Genomic DNA, 21,820 nt, shown 5'->3' with positions numbered 1-21,820 from the left:
GCGTAGCAGAATTCTCAGCACTGATTATAAATCAAAATTATCAGTCAACTCAGAAAAACATTATAGATGATCTATGTCCTGTGGTACCAAATATTCAGCCAAGATTAAATTATTTATGTAAAATAAATAAACATGTCCATCTTGTTAGTATGTGGATTTGTTTTCAGTTTTAATGGTGAAAATATATATTTACCACAGAACAGTTTTAAAACACATTTCTTTATATTATCAGCAAGTTATCAGTTTGATTTGTAAACCTATTTTATATACTTATACCTAGACTTGTGTAAAAATTTCTTGGACAGATGGAAAGTATTTGATAAGCTCTATCTTATATAAACCCCAGCATCTCAGAAAACCCTTCTTGCTCTTCTCTCGATAGATGGTCGTAACGTGTGCCTTGGGGAGGCAACAAGGAGAGCTGATATTCCCAGCTGTCCCCTGCTTCCTCTGTCCCTTCCTTGGCTGCTTCCTGTGGAATTTGGGTTCTGCTGTGAGGGAAGTTCATGCGCTGGAGCTCTCTGTAACTGCCAAGGTCCATCTTGGTTCCATCTTGGGAGAGCGACAAAGGTTTCTTGCCCTGTGTGGCCCAAGTTGCCTAACAGGCTCCATCACTCTTGGGATTAACTGTTCTTCCCTTTACAAATACCATGGCAGAAGGTCACTTTCGGTGGTTATTTCCATACCCTGGTTTCCAATCTACTGTCTCAGAATGGGGTGCGTCAGGGACCCCTGTGATGAAGCAAGTACTCAAGTCTCAAACCTCCTACTCATCACTAGTGGTCCCTGGTGGGACTGGGTGTGCGCAGGTCCAGACGCCAGCTCAGGGTGAATCCTTTCACCTCGGTGCTGCCTGGGCTCCCATGTCACTGACTCTGCGAAACAAATGAAGCAGCAGTCATGAACTGGTCAGAAGGCAGGCGTCTGAGTGCAGGAACATTATATAAACACAAACAGAGAGTGTCCCCCCACCCTGACCCCCACTGAGGAACAAGAAAGCACAGTATGAGTCAGGTTCAAAGGGCAAAGGACAAAGGACAAAGGGCAAAGGGCAGGCTTGTCAGATTACAGATTATGCTTGTTTTATTTCATCTCTTGTGCACATTAATGAGGACACAGAGACAAAGGCCACTTCTGCAAAAGAAGTTAAACTGGTGGTATGAGCAAAATGTAAGACTATAAATAGCTTTTGTCTCAGCACCTTCTGAGCCCCGCTTGACTGTGGAAGTGGGAAGGGTTTACCACCAAGTCACACTTGACACTCGGAGAATGTGGACATTTTCAGAGCTCGGAACACTGCACCAAATTCACACAAACAGAAGCATGAAGTTCTATTGTTTGCTAATGAATCATTTAGTTCATTATGCATCAGACTCCCCAGAAGCAAACCTTACACTGGGGCTGAATTGCTGACTTGGAGAGTATCCCGTACTTATGAGTCTTTAACATCTTCATTGCTTTGGAGGTCTAATGGCATAGGAGGCAAATGACGTTACCATGAAATCCATTCTTTCTTCAATAATTAAAACGTATTGAAACTCTGAAGGTATACTTTGCAAGTGCTCAGCTCCTTTGAAAGCTGGTTTAAAGAGAAGTAAACAAAACCATGCTTACCAAGAACCAGGATAACAGCTACAGATTTGAAATGGCCCCCTTCAAATTATCCATAAGGTCTCTGAACATAAAGTTTTCATGACTAGTAAATTGTTAATGTTTTAATTGGCTTTAAAACATGCACACCGCTTCCTGAGAGAGAAGAAAATGTGAGCACTAGAAATACTTACAGTGTGTCTTGGAGCTGGGACATGCTCTGGCCATTCCTATGTCTCCCCTCTCTGCTTCTACCTGTCAGGAAGTGGACAACCTCTTCCTTGGGTTGCCATGATGTTCTGCCTACACACTCAGGGCCAGACAACCCTCTGAAACTCTCGAGACAGGCTGCATCTTTTCTTCCAGAAGTTGTTCCTGTTGGGCTTTTTGTCACTGTGACACGAAAGCTAACGGTCCCTTCTTTATAAGCCACAGGTTTCTTTTCATCTTAGTGTTAAAACTGCCCACCACATTTCCCCCAAGTCCGAGTGTAAACTATTGCCACAGTTCAAGTTCTCAACGCACAGGTTTTAATTATTCTCATTCTGTACTGAATCTATCGTGTCTCACAGAAAAACCACAATGTTTTTACAACTTCGAATGAAATGCTGGGGACTTCACGGAAGACAGCTATTTCCTGGTGCAGAAAACAAGGAAATGTTGGAGAGGAGACTAGGTTTATCGAGGTTGTTGATGGGGAAAGAATTTAGCTGTGCGTGGTGGAGAATGTGATCTGGGCAGGAAGGATCCACTCAGCAGAGACAAGGAAGCATCAGGTCCCCGTGTCCATGGAAACAAATCTACCTAATTTGAGCTCATCGTGTGGGGGAGGGAGCAGGGGCTGTTAGAATCCGGATCTTATCAATGTTTACAAGGAGGGATTTAGGAAGCAATGAACTCTAATTTGGAGGTAACGAGCTGTATTAAATGTTAACTCTACTGCTGGGTGTGGTGGCACACGCCTTTAAGCCCAGCACTTGTAAGGCAGAGGCAGGTTATCTCTGTGAGTTTGAAGACAGCATGGTCTATACAGTGAATTTCGGGACAGCCAGAACTACACTCTGAGACCCTGCCTTGATAAACCCCCTCCCCCCATTAAATGAAGTTAAATTTAAAAAAAAAAGTCAACTCTGTATGCATCAGCTCACTCCTGCACAAGAACTCAGAGAGACAGAGGTGACTATGTCCTTACCATCTTATTTTTTCCTTGGTTTGGTTTGAGCTTTTCAGGCAGGGTCTCAGGTAACCAGACTCACTGAGAAAGCACGGATGACCCTGGGCTTTTGTTCCTCCTTCCTCTGCGGCTCAAGGACTGTAATTGCAGGAGAAATGGGAAGGTCAGAGTGTAGTTAATGACTTTGCACACCAATATCTGAGTAAGAGAGGCAAGCGGGTTGGACAACCCCATATCTGCTCCTTCTGCTGCACCACGTTGAGCTGTGGTGTGTGGATGTCTTGGTCCGGGACTCTTTCCTCTGTGGAGACCATGAACATTTTTGCCACATGGCTGTGACTTTATTTCCTCAAAGCACAGCACATCCTTGGCATACAACCAATGATCAGTAAGTGTGAGGTGAATGCAGGAAAGGACTGACCAGTCCACTGCCCCGGAGAACTGAGAGCAGTGGACAGCCACGGATGAAGATGTCCAGTCAAATCGTAAGCAGAAACGTCAGAGGTGTGGCTACCGGATAGATGGGTGGGAAAGTATTCAGAATTCAGCCAGCCAAAGAGAAACTTGCTCCTGTGTCAGGATGTAATTACTTGACCCAACTGCCCCCAGCCAATGCTGATGAGATTTGGCAACACTAGGAGCAAGGCAGTGTGGCACACACCTCAGTCCCAGCACTCGGGAGGCAGAAGCAGGTTGATCTCTGTGATTTCAAGACCAGCTTGATCCTCATAGCAAGGTCCAGGCTATCCAGGCCTACAGAGTGAGACCCTGTTTCAAAACAACAATAATAATTCTAGAAATCAATGAATCAAGTAAATTTTAATACTCAGTGCACATCAAGCAATGGAACTATAGCTATTCATAAGATAGACCTCATATTTGAAATTCCTAAAGTCGTCTTAGAGTATTTATTATACACACAGCACTATGGCAAGCTGCATAGGGATACACCCACGGAGACACATTTGAAGGCCCGATAGATGGTCAAAAGGTACAAGGCAGGAGACAGGCAGGAGACAGGGCTGAAGGAGAAAGTAATTAAGCCCATTAAGGCTCAATGGCTTTTATGGCACTTTCTCCAAATGGGGCCTCAGTGGTTCAGGAATATTTTACTGAGTGGAAAAGAAAGAAGGGGATTGATTTTTTTTTAAAGGGGGATTGAATTTTAACTGAGAGAATCAACGTGAAGCTCAGAAACACACAAAGAAATTCAGGGCACACAGCTCATGTGTGAGCAACAGTGGAAGATATATGTACAGAGTAAGCTGGGATGCAACCATGGAATGCCTGGAGCTCTATGCAATGATATTGGCAATTTGTTCTCTATACAGACCTACTAGGTCTTAGTACAGTAACGGCGTGCTCTATACCTGTGCAATGCGGCAGCCACTGGGCACATCTGGCAGCCACTGGGCACACGTGGCTATTGAGTATTTGCACTGCGGCTCATTCAGCAAAGAAATTAAAATTCTGATTGGATTTAAATTTAGCTGCATTTAACTATATTAAATTTAAATGCAGATAGACAATGGGTACCATGTGGGACTTGCATGTGATGGCACTCAAACCTTTACACAAGGGACCTAAGAGATGACTCAGCACTTAAGAGCTTTTGCTTCTCTTCTAGAGTCAAGAATTAAGATCCCATGATCCACGCAAGTCAGCAGCAGAGCACAGTCACCCATAGCTCCAACTCTAGAGGTCCTGACACTGTCTTCTGGCCTCTGTGGCAGAGCTGACTTACCTGGGAAGAGCTCTCCTTAAGCACGCTCACTGCTTGCAGAGATGTGGTCGATCCTTAGTCTTGTAATTTCACCCAGTTAGAAGCAGCATGGAAATTAATTAATTATACTGCAGAATGACAATTAACAGAAGAAACGTGGCTGGAAAGATGAGATAAAAACAGGAGCAGATGGTAGATTTCTGGTAATTTTTTAAAAATTCTAGCACACCAACGTGACTGACTTGCGACTGCTGAGAAACATCACATTCTATTCCTTGGATGCTAAGGGTCTGACTTTCTCATCCCTGGAGACTAACGTGTGCATTACTAATGCATTGTTCATGAGCCACAAGGTAAAGACATAAAAATAAGGCAGGGTCAACCCTCGGAAAGATCTGCTGCTTCTGATGCAGGTGTGTGGGATAGCACTTCAGACTCCTAGGCAATTAATGGATCATTTGGATTCTGTACTGTTTTTAGACTGCAGGTCAGACAGCACTTGGGTCACCCACTCGGCTGAACCACCTAGCTGGTCCAGGTGAGTGTCCTACTCACTTCAGCTCCTGCCATTGGTGTCTGGTATACAGTAGGTCCTTATGAAACAGCTGTTGACTGAAGGAATTATCCTGTGTTATTTTTACTGTGATGTGTGTAACTCAGTTGTGTACTTATAAACTATTGAATTTCTGGATATTATAAAGCCACTGTTAGAGCTAAATTCTCTTAGCACCTAAAGATAGTCCTGTGAGATAATTTAGAATTTATATAAGGGGTTAATTCAAGCCGTCATGCTGTGATTTAAAACAGTGTCAATATGTTTCATTTAAAGGATAATAGAACATTCATAAATTATAAATTCCTTTGACTGTCTCTTAAGCATCTTATTATAGTATAGCTACAGATGTAATAGCTATAGATATAGGATTTTCATTCCTCCACCCATGTGTGCCTATTTGGGGATAGTCATTGTCCAAAACACAGAAATATAAAGAATTCTAGGGCATGATCCCTGCATGTGAGGAGCCCAGAACCAGTGAGAGAAGAAACTGGAAACCGGTTATGGCCCACAATATAATGTATATACAGTACAATGTTGACTCCAAATGCAACAATGAAGACCAGTACAGTTTTGAAGGCCAGGATTTAGGAACAGTAGAGTCTTGGGCAACGTGTTTGTGAGCTTCATCCATCGACAATTACTTGGAGAGCAGTGATCCTCAGTGCTTGGGGGACCGCATTTTGTGAGTAACATACAGTGTGTGCTATTGGGGACTGCTCCTGTAGTTTCCAGCTTTGGGCTGTTTCAGACAATGCTTCTATAAAGGATCTACTGTATAATGAGTGGTTGCATGAATTTACCTTCTCCCCAAAGCACAGTAGACTCTCACAGCTCCACAGGCCCACTAGCTGATAATTGCCTCTTTTATTTTGTTCCAATGTAAGCATTCCAGTGGGTATACACTGGTGTCATCTTGTGATATTAGTTTGCATTTTGTCCCACTTTTAGTGACTGTGATAAAACACCCTGACAAAAAAGTAACTCAGAGAAGAAAGCTGTTTATGTCAAGTCCCAATTCCACCTTACAGTACACCATCCTGGGGAAGTCAAGGCAGGCACATCACTGAGTAGTCGCCTCACAGCCATAATTAAGAGCAGAAAGCAGTGAATAAAGACATATGTGCTTGTCTCAATTTCTCACTGTTAAACAGTGGCTTATGAAGCTCGATTTTGTCCTTATAAACTACTGCATCTCTAGATATTATATCCACACAAACCTACCATGGTAATAGTGCCACCCACAGCGAACTGGATCCCCCCACATTGATTACCTTAATTAATACAATCCTCTCACAGACACCCTCAGAGGAGACCAATGAAGACAATCATTCCCTGAGACTTTTCGAAGGTGTTACTTGGTTATATCAGTTTAGCAATAAAAGCTAGCCATCATATTTTTTCTATATTAATAATAAAGTGATCCTTTGTGTCTTTGATCAGTTTTACAATGGCTTGTCTTTTTCTTTATTGATTTGTAGAAGTCATTTATGCATGACTCCTTTATTGGCTGTCTGTATTGACAGCACACCTCCCTCTCGGTCCGCTGTGACTTCAATTTCTTCATTGTGTCTTCTGATGAACAGAACTTCTTACCCATCCCTGTTACTCCTTGTTACTCTGGTTACCTCCCTCTGGGTCAGGTGGGTGTGTCTTCACTGTCTCGTTTGCTGACAGTACACACCTCCCTCCCTGTCTGGTGTGTCTTTGCTTGTTGACAGCACACTTCCCTCTAGGTTGGGTGTGTCTTCACTTTCTTTATTTATTTCTTTATCTTTTGAAGAGCAGAAGTTCTTACCCGTGTTACTACCGTTATTTTATTTCTACTTCTAACAATGCCAACAACCCACTTAAAACCTTTACCCTACATCTCAGTAACAGACATTTTCTCCTTCACGCTCTTCTAGAAGCTGTGTGCCTGCACTGTTTACAGTTAGATCGGAAGCACATTTGTTGTACTGTTTAATCTCTCTGTACTCATGCGATCTGAGACTCAGATGCATTGTCTTCTCGTCCCAAAGGGAGAAACAGTGCCTGTTTAAGTTATGTGCTGACAAAGGAGGCAATGTGCGCAGTGCTTCGCTTGCCAACATCTCCATGTATAAGTTGCTACACTGTGTTGTGACCCACACAAAGATAACTTCCTTTCAAAAGATGTCGACTATTAAAAAAACACAATTTAGGAAACAATTTAATAAATACTATAATCCAGTCATAAATGGGAGTGTCATCACAAGAAATCAGTGCAAAGCAGACAGTAAAAGGAAAGCGGAGCCCGGGCGGTGGTGGCACACGCCTTTAATCCCAGCACTTGGGATACAGAGACAGGCGGATTTCTGAGTTCGAGGCCAGCCTGGTCTACAAAGTGAGTTCCAGGACAGCCAGGGCTGTACAGAGAAACCCTGTCTCAAAACAACAACAACAACAACAACAACAACAAAAGGAAATCAGAGATGAAAATATTCTAACACCAGAAGACAAGGCCCAACAAAGGAGATGGGAACAAAGGTGCAATTGCCCTAATGTGCAATCTTTATCCATTTTGGTTAAAATGAATGATGAAAATAGAATTCCTTATTAGAGAAAGCGCAATAAAACTAGATCTCTCATCTACTCCAAGCATGGCTTATGGTGCTATAAATAGATCGACCCTTCTGGAAAGTTAAGTAAGAACCACAAAATGATTTTTCCATTTCATCTAGCAATCCCACTTTGGGAAGTTTATACTAAGGAATAATTTAAAATGTGAAAAAATATGCATGGAGTTTGTACCAGAATTGCTTAGCGTAGCAAAATAGTAGGATCAACCAAAGTGTGCATCCTTGAGAGAAGATGGGAATGTTGCTTCAAGCCTTTCAGTGACTGAAAAGCCATCTGAAATGATGTGACAGTGTGAACATGTAAGAACGGCCATGGTGAGGTCTGTAAAGAGCTGCCTGTCTTGGTGAGAAGCTGGAGGGGACAGCAGGGAAAACACAGAGTGTTTATTGAGGATGGTAAAAAGTGGAAGCAAAGTCTGTTGGTTTCTGTTCCGTGCCTTTTGTGTAAGTTTATGTGATGCTTGCTCTTTACCGCACTGTAAAATCCTCCTCACGCATACGCCATCGCTGAACTATAAAATTCATCTAAACCTAGCTGATACACATTGCTCTCTTTCTACTGGACACTGAGCTCCTTGGGTCTTGCCCTTTGTATTTCTATCTCCAAATATGGGTTGGAAACATAGTTATTCATAAATGTTAGATCAAGGAATGTGCTGCTCTTTGACAGTCTGTTGATGAAGTCGTTAGGTAAGGTCCTCAGGACCATAGCTTTTTTTTGGTGCCAGACTAAAATTATTTTTCTTAATTCTTTCAGACACCATGAGACGTTCCAGTCTTTTAAACCCTAACCTGAGAATTCCTGGTGATCTTTGAAATATAGAATGTAAGTGTCCAGTCTGTGTAGGGAAGAAAGAGAACATAGTGAAATTTCTCTTTGGCTGAAGAGTGTCACACACTATTACATAGTCCTGCGTTCATCCCAAATTTAAGAAATGAACACATACATCTCAATGACCACAAAAATTAAAGACACCCTGTAGAGAGACTGCTTGCTAACCAGGAGCTTACTTATCAAAACAGTGTATGCAAAAGTGTGGAAGTAGGTCTTCCTGTTTAGTGCTTTTTCTAGGGGATAAAAAGCTTCCAAACTTCTCACAGACTTAAATGATCCAATGGGTTATGAGTTAGTGAAGGAAATAGATTAGAAGACATATTTTCAGCACTACACATGAGAAATTCAGCACGCAGATATTTAATGATTAGAGATGGTATCCTTCCTACACAACCTTTCGAGCAGAAAAGAGCATTAAACAGTTGGAAACCCCCAGTGTAAGTTTGCTGCTATAATGCTTGTGATTGTGACTCCAATACAAAATAATATCTACTGAAAAACAGAAGTGAGCAATGGAAAGTCCCTTAGAGAACAGCCGTAGTGGGGATGGGGAGAGTTTAGCGGGAAATGCTTGCCATGCAAGCATGAGGTTCTGAGTTCAATCCCCAGTGCCTACAGAGGGTGGGGCTGGGGGGTGGGGAGGAGCCAGCCATGAAGGGTGGCCTGTGCCTGCAATTCCAGGGTTAGAGAGGCAGAGACTGGAGGATCCTGGGGCTTTCTGGTCTACCTGTCTAACCAGACAATGAGCTCTAGGTTTGGTGAGCAATGCTGTCTCAGAAAATAAGGTGAGTAGTGAGCAAGGAAGAGACCTGAAGTCAATTTCTAGCCTCCACATAACTGTTCGTGCACACCCAAGTATATACACACACACACACACACACACACACACACACACACTGGGTAGGGGTAGGAAAAGGAGAGGCAGTGATAAAGGCAAAAGGAAATTGTTGCAGACCTTTGTCGACTTGCAGAGCATTGTGCTGCTGGTGTGTAAGGGAAGGGTTGCATGGCACCAGACTGTAACCAAACTGATGCTTGCCATTGTGCAACTCCGAATTAGGCTCTCTGATTCTTGGTGAGTTCATTAGCATGGTGGAAATAATTACTGGTTGTTTTAAAAGTTACTATGACATATAGACACATATGTAACACTGTATACTTTGTGAGGTTCTCAGCACATGAGGACACATAACAAACAATACATTGTTGCACATTACAGTCCAAAGTTGTCATTATACAAGTACCGTCAACTAGACTAGTCCCTACCATTGCCTCTGTTCAGCTACCATGAGGGAGAGGGGTCAACTTCAGCATGAGAAACGTTTCCTTTTCATTCCTTTAAGTATTATCAATAGAGAGTCTCTATTCTTTTACAAATGATCATACCGTCCATTGCCCTCTATTATTCTCCTCCCTCTCTTCTCCGTGCCCCCCCCCCACCTCTCCTAGCAAACCTTGTCCTCTGTGACGATGTTTTCTGCATTACTGCTAAAGTCTTCCATGCTAAACTGGCAATAGTTAGATGATGGATGACAGACATGCCTGCCATGGTCACTGATGGGGCTGAGTGTAGGCATGTGTTAGCTGTCTAGACTAGTGGTTCTCAACCTATGGGTCATGACCCATTTGGGGGTCAGAAAGACCTTTTCACAGGGGTTGCCTAAGACCATCAGAAAACACAGATATTTACATTATAATGTATAATGATAGCAAAATTACAGTTATGAAATGGGAACAAAAGTATTTTTATGGTTGGGGTCACTACACCATGTAGAACTGTATTAAAGGGTGGTAGCATTAGGAAAGTTAAGAACCACTGGTCTAGAGTCTAGAAGAGTGCAAACAAAGTCCTCAAGCCTTCTTTGTGTGGATGGGCAAGTGGTCCCCCATTTTAGCCACTTGAGCAAGCCCAGCAGGCTTAGCCCTTTGCAGAGACAAGGTCTGTGTGTCAGCAGAAACTGGCTCCTTATGGGTGACTCAGAGAGCAATCCCTTTCAAAGCGCCTTCCTCCTCCAACATCCCTGGTCCTTTGAAAGTCCTCATCATCGTCTTGTGATTATCTTTACTTCCACTTCCTCTGCCCCTTCCTTAGGAGAGGTCTGGACTGGTGCCCGTGCTTCAAATCTATAGAGTCAGCTTTGATTTTTTCCCACCACACCTGCCGCTATCTGATGTGTTCTTGCTTGTGTCCGATTTTCTGCTATCTCTGTGCTTTACTTCTTTTTTGTTTATCACAGTCTGATGTTGTTTGGCCATTTTCTTTACCTTTCCCTCAATGTACTGTTTAAAGTCTTTACTACACTTTATTCATTTGTTTGTTTGGTGTGTCTGTCTGTCTGTTTGTTAGTCTGTCTGTCTGCATGTGTCTGTGTAGGTGGGTGGGTGCTGACACCTGTGCCACAGCACCAGAGCGCATGTGTAAAGGTCAGAGGACAGATCTGGGAAGTCCTCGCTTCCCAAGCATGTGGGTCCTGGGGAACAAGTCAGAGTATCAGACTCGTCCACACTGAGCTATCTTATTGGCCCTATCATACTTACTTATTACACACATTCTCCAATGGAAACTAGGGTCCTTACCAGCAAGAGATTGTCTTAGTTACTGCCATAGCACAGAAACTTACCATGATCTCCCAAGATATGATCACAAGAGACAATTCTATTATTTTTCCTCAGATGTCCCAACTCCTATACCTTCAAAAACGCTAACCATTCTCGAAAATTGTAAAAATTAAAGCTATACCAAAAGATTTTTGAAGAGGATGGAGACAATTTCATTTGTATTAAATATAGAGACCCCAAATGAAATCTTTGTCTCTTTAAACTTATTTAGTCATGACCCACTTATCTGAATACAAGGTAGGAAAATATCATGATATGCTAATTGTTACCAAATACGCAGACGTGGAGAATGTTATAGTTTGTTGGAGCTTGAAGGAATGTGTCTCTACAGTACAAGGGGCTTCAGGCTTTCTATGCCCAGCCTTAGAACCATCACAGAGCTGGTAAGACGGGATAGATTTGGCAAGGATGCCCCTATGCTCCTGTCCCTGCTATCTCCAGCCCAGCTTTGAAAGCCTGTACTTTCTGCATATGCTCTGTCCCTGTGAGGCCGCAGTCTGCAGTAACAGTGACTAGCATCTTGCCCTTCCTACACCTCTCTACTCTGGGATACACCAGCTGTCACTCTCTAAGGCTGATGTAAACTTGCTACATCTGTTTCCAAGCTGGCTACAGTGTGTTTTCTCTGACCCCTCTCTCTTTACTAGGTTGTTGCTGTCACTTGCTGGATTTACTAAAGATACTAAGAATCATGTATCACCTCGAAACAAAAACAAACCCTAACACTAGCAACAGAACCCAGGAAAGAAGGACCTCAAGAAGACCTACAGGAACTGGCCTCTTCAGTCCCGTGTGCTTCTAAGTCGACTAAGCCACCAGGCCCTAGGATTTTCCAAGGACTGTGGAAATGATTGCACAGGGCAGAGATGGCTTTGGCTCCCTCCAAAGCCTGCTGTCAACTAAGTGAGAGGAACATAAGTGGAGACATTCTCACAGAGGACACCAATGTCCTCAGAACTGAAAAAATCGCCCCCATAACATGACACATTATTATGGCATGTGGCTTCAAAAATGTTCACAAATTTTATTTAATTCTCAAAATTGAGCTAATTAAAATTTGATCTCCCGGGCTGGTGAGATGGCTCAGTGGGTAAGAGCACCTGACTGCTCTTCCGAAGGTCCGGAGTTCAAGTCCCAGCAACCACATGGTGGCTCACAACCACCCATAATTAGATCTGATGCCCTCTTCTGGTGCGTCTCAAGACAGCTACAGTGTACTTACATATAATAAATAAATAAATCTTTAAAAAAAAATTGATCTCCCTCCCTCTGCTCAAATAAAGCTGTAGCTTGAGCAACAGCGGCTTATGTGGACCAAGAAATAGGTCCAAGGAAAGATCCTGAAACAGACATTCAAATGGTGAGTTTTTAATTTGAAGCATTTAGAGTGCTGGTTTCTACCAGACCCCAGATGCCAGGAGTCTGTATGTAGCTTTTGCCTCCTTTCTTCCACATACCCTCTCCAGAGTGGGCCCTTGCAGGCAGTTAGAGATCATATTCCCTGGAGACCCAGAGCATCTCTCAAAGAGCAGTGAAAAGACATCTGTGGGAAATGAGTCATCTTGGTAGCTGTGGGGAGGATGGGTGCACCTTGGTCTGTAACTGGGTAGGCACCAGTACACCTCACCAGCCGTCTCCTGTTAGGGCGTTCTGATGGCCCTTGGGCCAGTGACCACTTTGCAGTTTAAAGCAGACCCCAGCTCTCCACCACTCAGTCCTCTCTTCCTCCTTCAGCTCCTCCCAGCAGAAAAGATTCTTTGACTGCTCACTAAATCTTACGCTAAGGATTTCAGGCCTTCTACTCAAATGTTTAAGTTGCTCCAACTTTTCTTAAGGGCTGGGTACTCCAGTGTTAAAAGACCCAACAGAATCCTTCCTCTTTCCCTACTTCCAACTCCCTATCACTGAAAGGCCATTAACTTAAGAATATATGAATTCTCTGACTTGGGTTTTTCCCCCCTGGAAGAGCTCCTGGAGGAGCTCATGATAAGTGGTGTCTGTCTGTCTGTCTATCGTCTGTGGTGTGTGTGGGAGTGTCTGTCTGTGGTAAGTTTGTGGGGGGGGGAGTGTCTGTCTATAGTGTGTATGGTGTGTCTGTATAGTGTGTGTGTGGGGGGGTGTCTGGTGTGTGTGTCTGGTGTGTGTGTCTGGTGTGTGTGTGTGTGTGTGTGTGTGTGTGTGTGTGTTTGTGTGTGTGTGTGTGTGTGTAGAAGCAAAACTGTATCCAGCTCCAATCGCCCGGTTCTTGGCTCCTTGGTGCCCTGGCTGCCCTGGCTGCGTTGCGGGCTGGGGAGTGACTGCAGCCCGCGCGTCCCCACCCCCGCGCCCCGCGCCCGCCCGCGCAGCGTGACTGGCGGCCGCCGCAGCGAGCTCCGGAGGCGCGGGCCGAGCGCGCAGAGCCGGGAGGCGGCGGCTGGTGGCGTCGGCCGCGTGGTCCTCCTCCGCGCCCCTCCCCTGGCGCTCGCGCTGCCTGCGCCCGGGAAGCCGCTGCTGCTCGCTGCTGGCTGGCGCGGGGACCGGCGCGGACGCGGGGGCGACGGGAGCGCGGACTGCACAGCTGCCCGGGAGTCGCTGAGGGGACCCCGGCCTGAGCGCATCCAAGTGAGGGCTGCGCCCCGCCAGCCCCAACCTCGGGAGCTTCCCCTCCTGCTCCCCACTGCACGCGCGCCGTACAGCCATGAACACCAACGACGCCAAGGAGTACCTGGCCCGGAGGGACATTCCTCAGCTTTTCGAGGTAAGAGGCTGGGGTGGCCAAAGGATCCCCAGCGAATGTCCCGAGGGCCAGTGCCCGGCTGCACCTTCCGGTGTAGGGTCCCTAATGAAGGCGCTCACAGAGGCTCGCCGTTCCCTTCGCCCCAGACAAGTCGCCTTGTGCGCTCGGGTCGCTCGGGTCCTTTTCAAATGCAGGCTTCGAAACCCGTATCTTGGGATCAAGTTTCCCTCTTCAAGCTGGGTACTGGATGCAGGCTGTCCCCAGAGTATCCCTCCGAGATGGGCACCCAGAATGGACAGCAGATCGTGGCCTGGCAGCACTCTCTGGGACTGAGGGTCAAGCCAGGTGAGACCAGTGTCGCCCACACGGAGGCAGGACAGGAAACTGAAGGTTCCAGAGTCCTAAACATTCCAGGCGCCAAGCGTTGGGACCCCTTGCAGGGGAGGGAAAGCGTGGACGAAGCGACTCTCCCGGGGGGGACGGCTTGAGGAGAAGGATGAAGATGGAGAGGGAGAAAAAAAACCCACACACGCATATATACACACAGCCCAGCCGATCCAGTGCAGCGCTATCTCCTGGGTCCCTGAAGCTCTAAGCGGCCAGTCAATGAACTCCCGAGCGCGTTTGCTGGTTGCTTGAAAGGTCCTCCCAGCCTCCAGCGCCAGCCCTCGCGCCCACCTACACAGACTGGGTTCGACTGGGAGCGGCCAGACAGGCGTGACTCCTGTTGCTGGCCTCTGCTGGGCTTAGCAGCAGCATCCAGCATCCGCACCAGGGACAGGGGATAGGAATGTGAGGAAGGAGGCTTGAGGAATGAGCTAAAGGTACCTGCTTCCCAGAGAGAAGTCCTGCTTCCTATTATTCTCTCCACATTCCGTCTTAAAACACCCTAAATCCGAAGCGCTTTTGCTTAGGTTATAAAACAAAATAAAAATTAAAAAAAAAAAAAAGGACGGCACCAATCCAAGCCTCATAGGATGAGCCTTAAAAATTTTGGCCTCCAATTCTGAAGGAAATGGAAGAGTAATATTATAAACCAAAGGCCACACATTGTTCTTTTTCCTGTTTAGGGGATTTTTTTCTGTTAGAAGGAAAGTGCAGTGCTTAAGACAATAATTTTTGCAATACCCCCAAACTATGTTTATTTAACCCAGGATACCATAATTACAGTGCTTGGACAGCTTTTTTTGCTGTTTTTGTAAATGTGGAAATGAAGAGCTGAAATATTTTTTTAAATTATAAATGTTAAGACCAAAACCGATTTTATTTCTATGCTTCTAAAAGAATGATAGATACACGCCTGGCGGAGTCTCCTGACATTTCTCTTCCGTGGTGCCAGGTAATGTACAGGGAGCCAGGGTGGTCTGCTCACAGAACTCTGTATGGAGTGTGCTAATGAGCCCTGGTAGGTAGCTGCTTAGGCTTCAAGCTTCCCGTTGGCTTTTCTGCATATGAATGGAATGTCCCCAAATACTGCACACACTCAAAAGGACGTCAGCTTGCTTACCTGAGAGGCACTAAACGCTGTATACTGAGACTCAGTTCAGGACAGCAAAGAGCTGGAGAAGACTATAGAGACTTCTAGGTTCCATTTGAACAGTGAGACCGATTCACTGCACAGCTTAGAGGGAAGCAGGACCTGATTGTCCATGTGACGAGTACAGACCACAAAAATCCAACACCTCAGATTTCTAAAATGGATTTTCTGTGCCAGAATCCACACTGTTCTAAGTTTAACCAGGTGCCTTCCAAAACCCCAGATGGTTGCAGATAGATAGTACATGCCATTACAGATCACAGTAACAGGTGGCTGATGCAATGTATCACCACCAAAGCCTAGAATATAATGGAACTTTTCAGATCTCTTTGGGTGGTACAGAGTATCTGCTAGGTTTGTGGTTGAAAAGTACTCCCGCTTTAAAAATAAATTAAAAACAAAACACAACAGAACGTTTGCAGCTGGTTCTGCTGTGTTCCTAATTCGCCTTTGTAATATAACTATTGGTCTCTGACCTTAGATCAGAGGTTGGCAATTAGTTGAATGCTATCAAAAGTCTAACTAGATTATTTACATATTCAGAGGGTTAACTCAGAGACTAAGCAATAGCACCAGTAGACTACCTATATTCAGTCCTGGGCTGCTGCTGGCACTTAGGAAAAAGGACTTAAGTTACCAGTGAAAGACTGAAGCTCACTGTTACCGATTTAAGAATCAGTGCCCTTTGGGGAGCTAGTTTTGTTTAGGAAAACTTGAAATGTCTGTCTCCCAGTTGGAAAACTTGCCTTGCGTATACCCACCCAACTTAAGCCTTTAGGAAAAGACAAAATTAACAGGCCTGGATTTTAAGTATTAATATTGTGGCTGGGTTATATATGGGGTTGAGAGAATCTGGTATTTTGATTTACCCCATTCCATGTTTTTATAAAATATACAAAGAAGGTTTTATGAGAAGCTGGCTCGGAGTCCTGAACCTAAGACCATCTGAGTAAGTATGCTTAAGAAATCCACTGATAACTCTGAAACACGATCTGCTGACCCAAACCTAGAGGCAGGGATGCCCACAGGCTTGAGTGTACACAAGGGCTCATGGGAGAGCCACAAGACCCCGTGTGTCGATGCAGTCGGTTCTGGCCCACAGAGTAACGGGAGCGTGGGAAGCTAACCTGCCGCACAGAAATCGCATGACACTTCCTCTGCCTCCTCAGCAGCTGAACTCATCTGATGGAACCACAAACCCAAACCCATTCCACTCAGGGTTCCCGAAAACAAAGGCACCTGCTGGGAACTGCCTGCCCTTGGGGGGAAATGGAACTGATTTAAAAATTAAAAGCTGTGGTAGGGTTTGTCAACCTTCGGAAGGTTGTGTGCCTTATGCATTAGTAATGTATAGGTGAGAGTAATGTATAGGTGAGAGTAATGTATAGGTGAGAGTAATGTATAGGTGAGAGTAATGTATAGGTGAGAGTAATGTATAGATGAGAATAATGTTTGCTTTTTCCATGAAACATTCTAAAGGAAAATATTCTTTGCACTTCAGACCAGGTTCCAGGAGTGGACATTTTCAAAGATGTAGAATTTGTGGGAACTAGTGTGTGCTAGTCTCCGTGAGTTACACACACCAGGCACTTGAGGGGTCCCTGCAAATACTGTGACTGGCAGGAACATGGGCCAAAAGAGATAGGATTAGAGAAACTCGGGTTCACTTGATTTAGCCAGCGCTGATTGAAACTTCTGGAGCCTGACACCAAATGCTTTATTTTTTACATATTTAAACACAATAAAACTTAAAGAAAAGTTTTCTCATGACAGTTGTCCCAGCAAAGCTTTAGGCATGGCCACACCCAAACGCCTTTACAAAGTGCATCTCCTTAGCAAAGCACCTGTGACCTTTACATATAGAATGTGTTCTGTTGACTGACAAGCAGTGCTCAGGCCCTATGGGGAAGGGTTTATGATAAGCCCAAGGATAGATTCTATTGACTGAGAGACAATGCTCAGGATTCTAGGAGATTCTGGTGCAGGTTAGCATCAAAGACTAGCAAAAGATCACCAGATCAAACAGCATCCACTCCAACCTTCTGGTGAACAGCTGTCAGTTTCTTCCACTGAAGACCAAAGCCTGTGTGGTTAACAGTTCTCATTTCTCTAGTGCTTATTATGTGTGAGCACGTGGACCTCTTGCCCTGTACAAGGTTTCACGAATTAAAAACAAGTCAGACCGTACTTTCTCCTCTGTAATCGTATAGATACTGTGATCGTATAAATACTATAGAGATTTACTGCACATCAATCAGCATTTTAAAAACTGACCTCAAAATGTTAGATTTGTTTTTAGTATTTGTGTGTGTGTGTGTGTGTGTGTGTGTGTGTGTGTGTGTGTGTGTGTGTGTGTGCCTGTGGAAGTCAAAGGTGCCAGATGCCCTGGAGCTGGAATAAGCAGTTGTAAGCTGCCTGATGTGGGTGCTGGGAACCAAACCTGGGTCCCCTACAAGAGCAACCGAGCCATCTTAAGCACTGAGCCATCTTTCCAACCCTGGTGTCAATTTCAAGTCTCACTTAAACATGAGTTTGGAATTATCTTTTAATCCTAATCCTAAAACGCCAACATGTATGTACTATACATGTATGCACTACACACCAGGGAGGAAGAGAGCACATAACTAACATTCCAGGATAAACAACAAGCGTGGCGTTTCTTCCTGACAATCAGGTGGTCATCCTGAGTCCCACAGGAACACGAGAGAAAGGGGCCACAGGCCAGCCTAGGCTTTCAGCAGAGGCTTGCGATAATAGGAAGGGCTTCCCACGCCACACTTGGTCTTGCTTTGATGGTGCTTTTCTGTATTAAAACACACATCTGTCTTGCTATTTGAAAGGCAGAGGATACTGAGCTGAATTCTCACTTGTGCTCAGCGCGATGGCTCGAGCCTTCAATCCCAGTACTCGGGAGGCAGAGACAGTTGGATCTCCATAGGTTTGAGACCAGCCTGGTCTACATAATGAGTTCTAGGCTAGCCAAGGCTACATTGCAAGACCCTGTCTTAAAACAACAACAACAACAACAACAACAAAAAAAAAAAACCCCAAAAACAAAAAACAAAACCAAAGAAAACACAATTAACTGGTTACAACGTTAGGGGTTATCTTAAATCCTCAATTAAATCACAGTTTCGATCCAAGCTGTTTATGAAATGAAATGCAAGAACAGAGAGAGGACTGCTGGGGACCACAGTGCCTGGTTGGTTAAAATTATACTAAACAGCCATAGTAACAAAGCCAGCAAGATAAAGGCATAGAGCCAGATGTGTAGACCAATGGAACAGAAGAAAGAGCCTGGAAAAAAATGCACAAAGCTACAGACTCCCAACTTTTGACAAAGATGCTGAAACAAACACTAGAGAACAGACAGACAGACAGACAGCCTCCTTAACAAGTGGCACTGGGTATTTATGTGCAGAATGAAACTCCCACCTTGTAAAAAAAATTGATTCAAAGTGAATGAAAGTCGTTATATAATATAGACCGGAAACCCTGGAACAACTAGAGGAAACCAGGGAAGACATATCAAGAGCCAGGCATAAGCAAGCAAGCAAACAACAACAAAACAAAAAATGCCCAGTAGTTCCAGCGTTATACAAGAGCTGAACTTCAGAAGTGTTTGTAAGACAAAGGAAATAACAGAGGGGAAGTACAGCATACAGAATGGAGAAAAAGATGTACCAGCTTTCTAGCTGACAAAGGGTTAACATGTACAACATATGAAGGATGGTAAAATTAAGCACATCGAAGCAAATCATTCCATCAATACATGGACAGAAGAAATCAAGTATACAGTTCACAAGAGAAATCCAAACTGGGGGGGGGGGGGCTGAAGCAAATCTTAACCACTGAGATTTCACCTCCCCTGGCCAGAAAAGCGGTAGCAAAGAAATGGAGCAAATGCTAGAAAAAAATGCAGAGACTGGGGGGAAGTTCCTTAAGTGCTTCTTGCGGGGATGGGGACACTAATGAAATCAGTATGGCGTTGGCTCAAAGTGGGCTGAAGAGCTAGCTCCTGCCCTAAATGCAGGAGACCCTAGGTTAAAGCCTGGGCACTGCACGAACCAGATGTAGTGATGCACACATGGGACCCATCACAAAGGAGGCAGTTGTGAGAATTAGACGGTCAAGATCACCCTCGACTGTGCAGCAAGTTCAAAGCCACACTAGGTTGTGTGGGACCCTGTCTCAAATGTTTTAACATTTTAAAAATATTAAAAATATACCTACCATATAACTTCAGACTACTCGTAGGCACTCAAAGGAATCTAAGCCTACCACACAAATACCCACACATCCATGTTCATTGTGGCACTATTCACTATAGCCAAGATATATACTCAGCTTAGACGATAAACAAAGCAAATGCCATGGATGAATGCTGCTTCCTGACTCACTCTCTCTGGTTTCTACTCATCTAGCTTTCTTATACATCCCAGGCTTACCTGCCTAGGGGATGGTTCTGCCCACAGTGGTGTGGTCTTCGATATCAATCATCTCTTGAGAAATCCCACTAACACGGCCTCAGGATAATCTGATCTAGGTAATCCTCCAACTGGGACTCACTCAGATGGCTCTGGACTGTGTCAAACTGACAGCTAACGGCATCCAGGAATGACACTGATCAACAGATGGATGGAATTTTAAACATGTGATACTTATACACAATGGAGTTTTAGCCAGTTATTCAGAAGAACAAAATTCTGCCACTTTCAGGGACATTAGGAGATGTGATTGGAACTGGAAATTGTGTTAAGCAAAATGAGCCAGACCAAAAGGACAAATATCACAGGCTTTCACTCATGTAAAAATCTAGCTTTAGACCAGTAAATGGCATCAAAACAGAAGGGTGCTGGTTGGGAGGTGGACGGAGGCTACAGGGAAGAGGGCATGGGGGAGCAACCAGTATTGTGTATCTTGTCTTGTGGATGGAATCTAGACTTAACTATACATAAGAATATATATGGCACGAAAGTGGAGTAATTTCAGGGGTGAGAGGGACCAGGAGGAGGGGGAACAAGAGCAGGTTACGGGACGTGAACATAAGCAGAGTACAATGAGATGCATGCAGCTATGTAAACACCATTACGAGGTCTATTGCTCTGTATAATGAAAAGAATACAACGGAAAGGGGTGAACTTAGAGCAAAGGCATAACAGCGTTGTAACAAAGATCCTGGGTGCTGGTGGGTGTGTCAGCTTGGTGCAAGCTAGGGCCATCTGGGAAGAGAAATCTGTGAGGCATTGTCTTCATTAATACCAATGTGGGAGAGCTCAGTTCACTGGGGGATGGTGCCACCCCTGAGCAGGTGATCCCAGATTATATTAGAAAGCCAGGTGAACTAGCCATGAGGGCAAGCCAGCATGACATTTTTCTATAGCTTCTTGCTCCAGTGCCTGCCTCCGGGCCCCTGCTCCAGTGCCTGCCCCGGTGTCCCTCCATGATGTGGGAGCATAAGCCAAAGAAACCCTTTCCTCCCCGTACTTTTGGTCTTGAATTTTATCATATCAATGGATAGCAAACTAGGACATGGTGTCAAAATAGATTTCATTTTTACTTTTTTACATATGTATTTCAGAGCCTGCTCAATGGCTTGATGTGTTCCAAGCCAGAAGACCCCATAGAGTACTTGGAAACTTGTTTACAGAAAGTCAAGGAGCTAGGAGGCTGTGACAAGGTGAAGTGGGACACATTTGTCAGCCAGGAAAAGAAGACGTTACCGCCCCTAAATGGAGGACAATCACGGAGATCCTTCCTCCGAAATGGTAATGTGTGTGCGGGATGATGGGCATCTCACTGGAGAGCAAATCTCTTTAAAATACACCATGCGGACTGGAGAGAGTGCTTTTCATGACTAGGTTTATAAGTGTTTGGGGGAGGATTTATCTTTTCCTGCTACTACTTCTAATCACCCTCGATACGGAGAAGAAAGCAACACACCATTATCAGGCGATTTTCTGTAAATGTAATAAAAGTTTATATTGCTAAACTCATTATTTTGCAACATAAATTACATTTAAGAATGATGGTTGTATTTTTAACATTGCAAATAGGCTTTTCCCAAATACACAAGTTGAATGCAGATAAAATTAGTAGTTATTATGTAACAACTCAACACTTTTATATTAGTCAGAGTCTTGGCTTGCTAATACTGCTTCCAAGTACAGAGCACATATTAGTGTGTTTTCATAAGTGCATGGATGGTTTATCAGGGTTAATTTAATACAGATTCACTAAGCGACCATTGAATATAAAGGATTTATCATTTGAGTCAAAGACAAAAATAAACTGTTGACTGTCAGGAACAGTTGAGAAATGGAAGCTGTGGTGTGTGGAGCAGATTCACAGTTTTCTAATCTCATTTTCTTTTCTTCTTTTTTTTTAATTGGATATTTTCCTTAATTACTGTTCAAATGTTATCCCCTTCCCAGGTTTCCTTCCCTCCTCCCGTAAAACCCTATCACATC

General features: G+C 44.4%; 1 protein-coding gene and 1 long non-coding RNA gene across 5 annotated transcripts in view; one reads left to right on the top strand and one right to left on the bottom strand.

Annotated features, from left to right (window-relative positions):
• Positions 1-201: 201 nt before the first annotated feature.
• Positions 202-14,721, bottom strand: AI115009 (expressed sequence AI115009). Its single transcript, NR_040386.1, has 4 exons — positions 13,802-14,721; positions 4,509-4,647; positions 2,783-2,902; positions 202-875 (listed from the first exon to the last, which is right to left on the bottom strand). It is a non-coding gene; the product is annotated as an expressed sequence AI115009 (long non-coding RNA).
• The window catches only part of Ak5 (adenylate kinase 5), a 205,592-nt gene continuing 196,999 nt past the window's right edge, over positions 13,228-21,820 (top strand). For 2 of the 4 annotated variants that reach the window (XM_011240115.3, XM_006501440.4), the window contains exons 1-2: positions 13,228-13,834; positions 20,932-21,118. In XM_011240115.3, the coding sequence (XP_011238417.1) occupies positions 13,775-13,834; positions 20,932-21,118 (247 nt within the window). In that variant the 5' untranslated portion in view covers positions 13,228-13,774. The remainder of the gene's footprint in view (positions 13,835-20,931; positions 21,119-21,820) is intronic. The other 2 variants (NM_001081277.2, NM_001355635.1) reach the window with 1 other exon arrangement.

This window comes from Mus musculus, chromosome 3 (assembly GCF_000001635.26).
Source record: "Mus musculus strain C57BL/6J chromosome 3, GRCm38.p6 C57BL/6J".
Taxonomy (NCBI): domain Eukaryota; kingdom Metazoa; phylum Chordata; class Mammalia; order Rodentia; family Muridae; genus Mus; species Mus musculus.
Note: the sequence above shows the minus strand (reverse complement) of the source record. Positions and strands in the feature narration are given on the sequence as shown.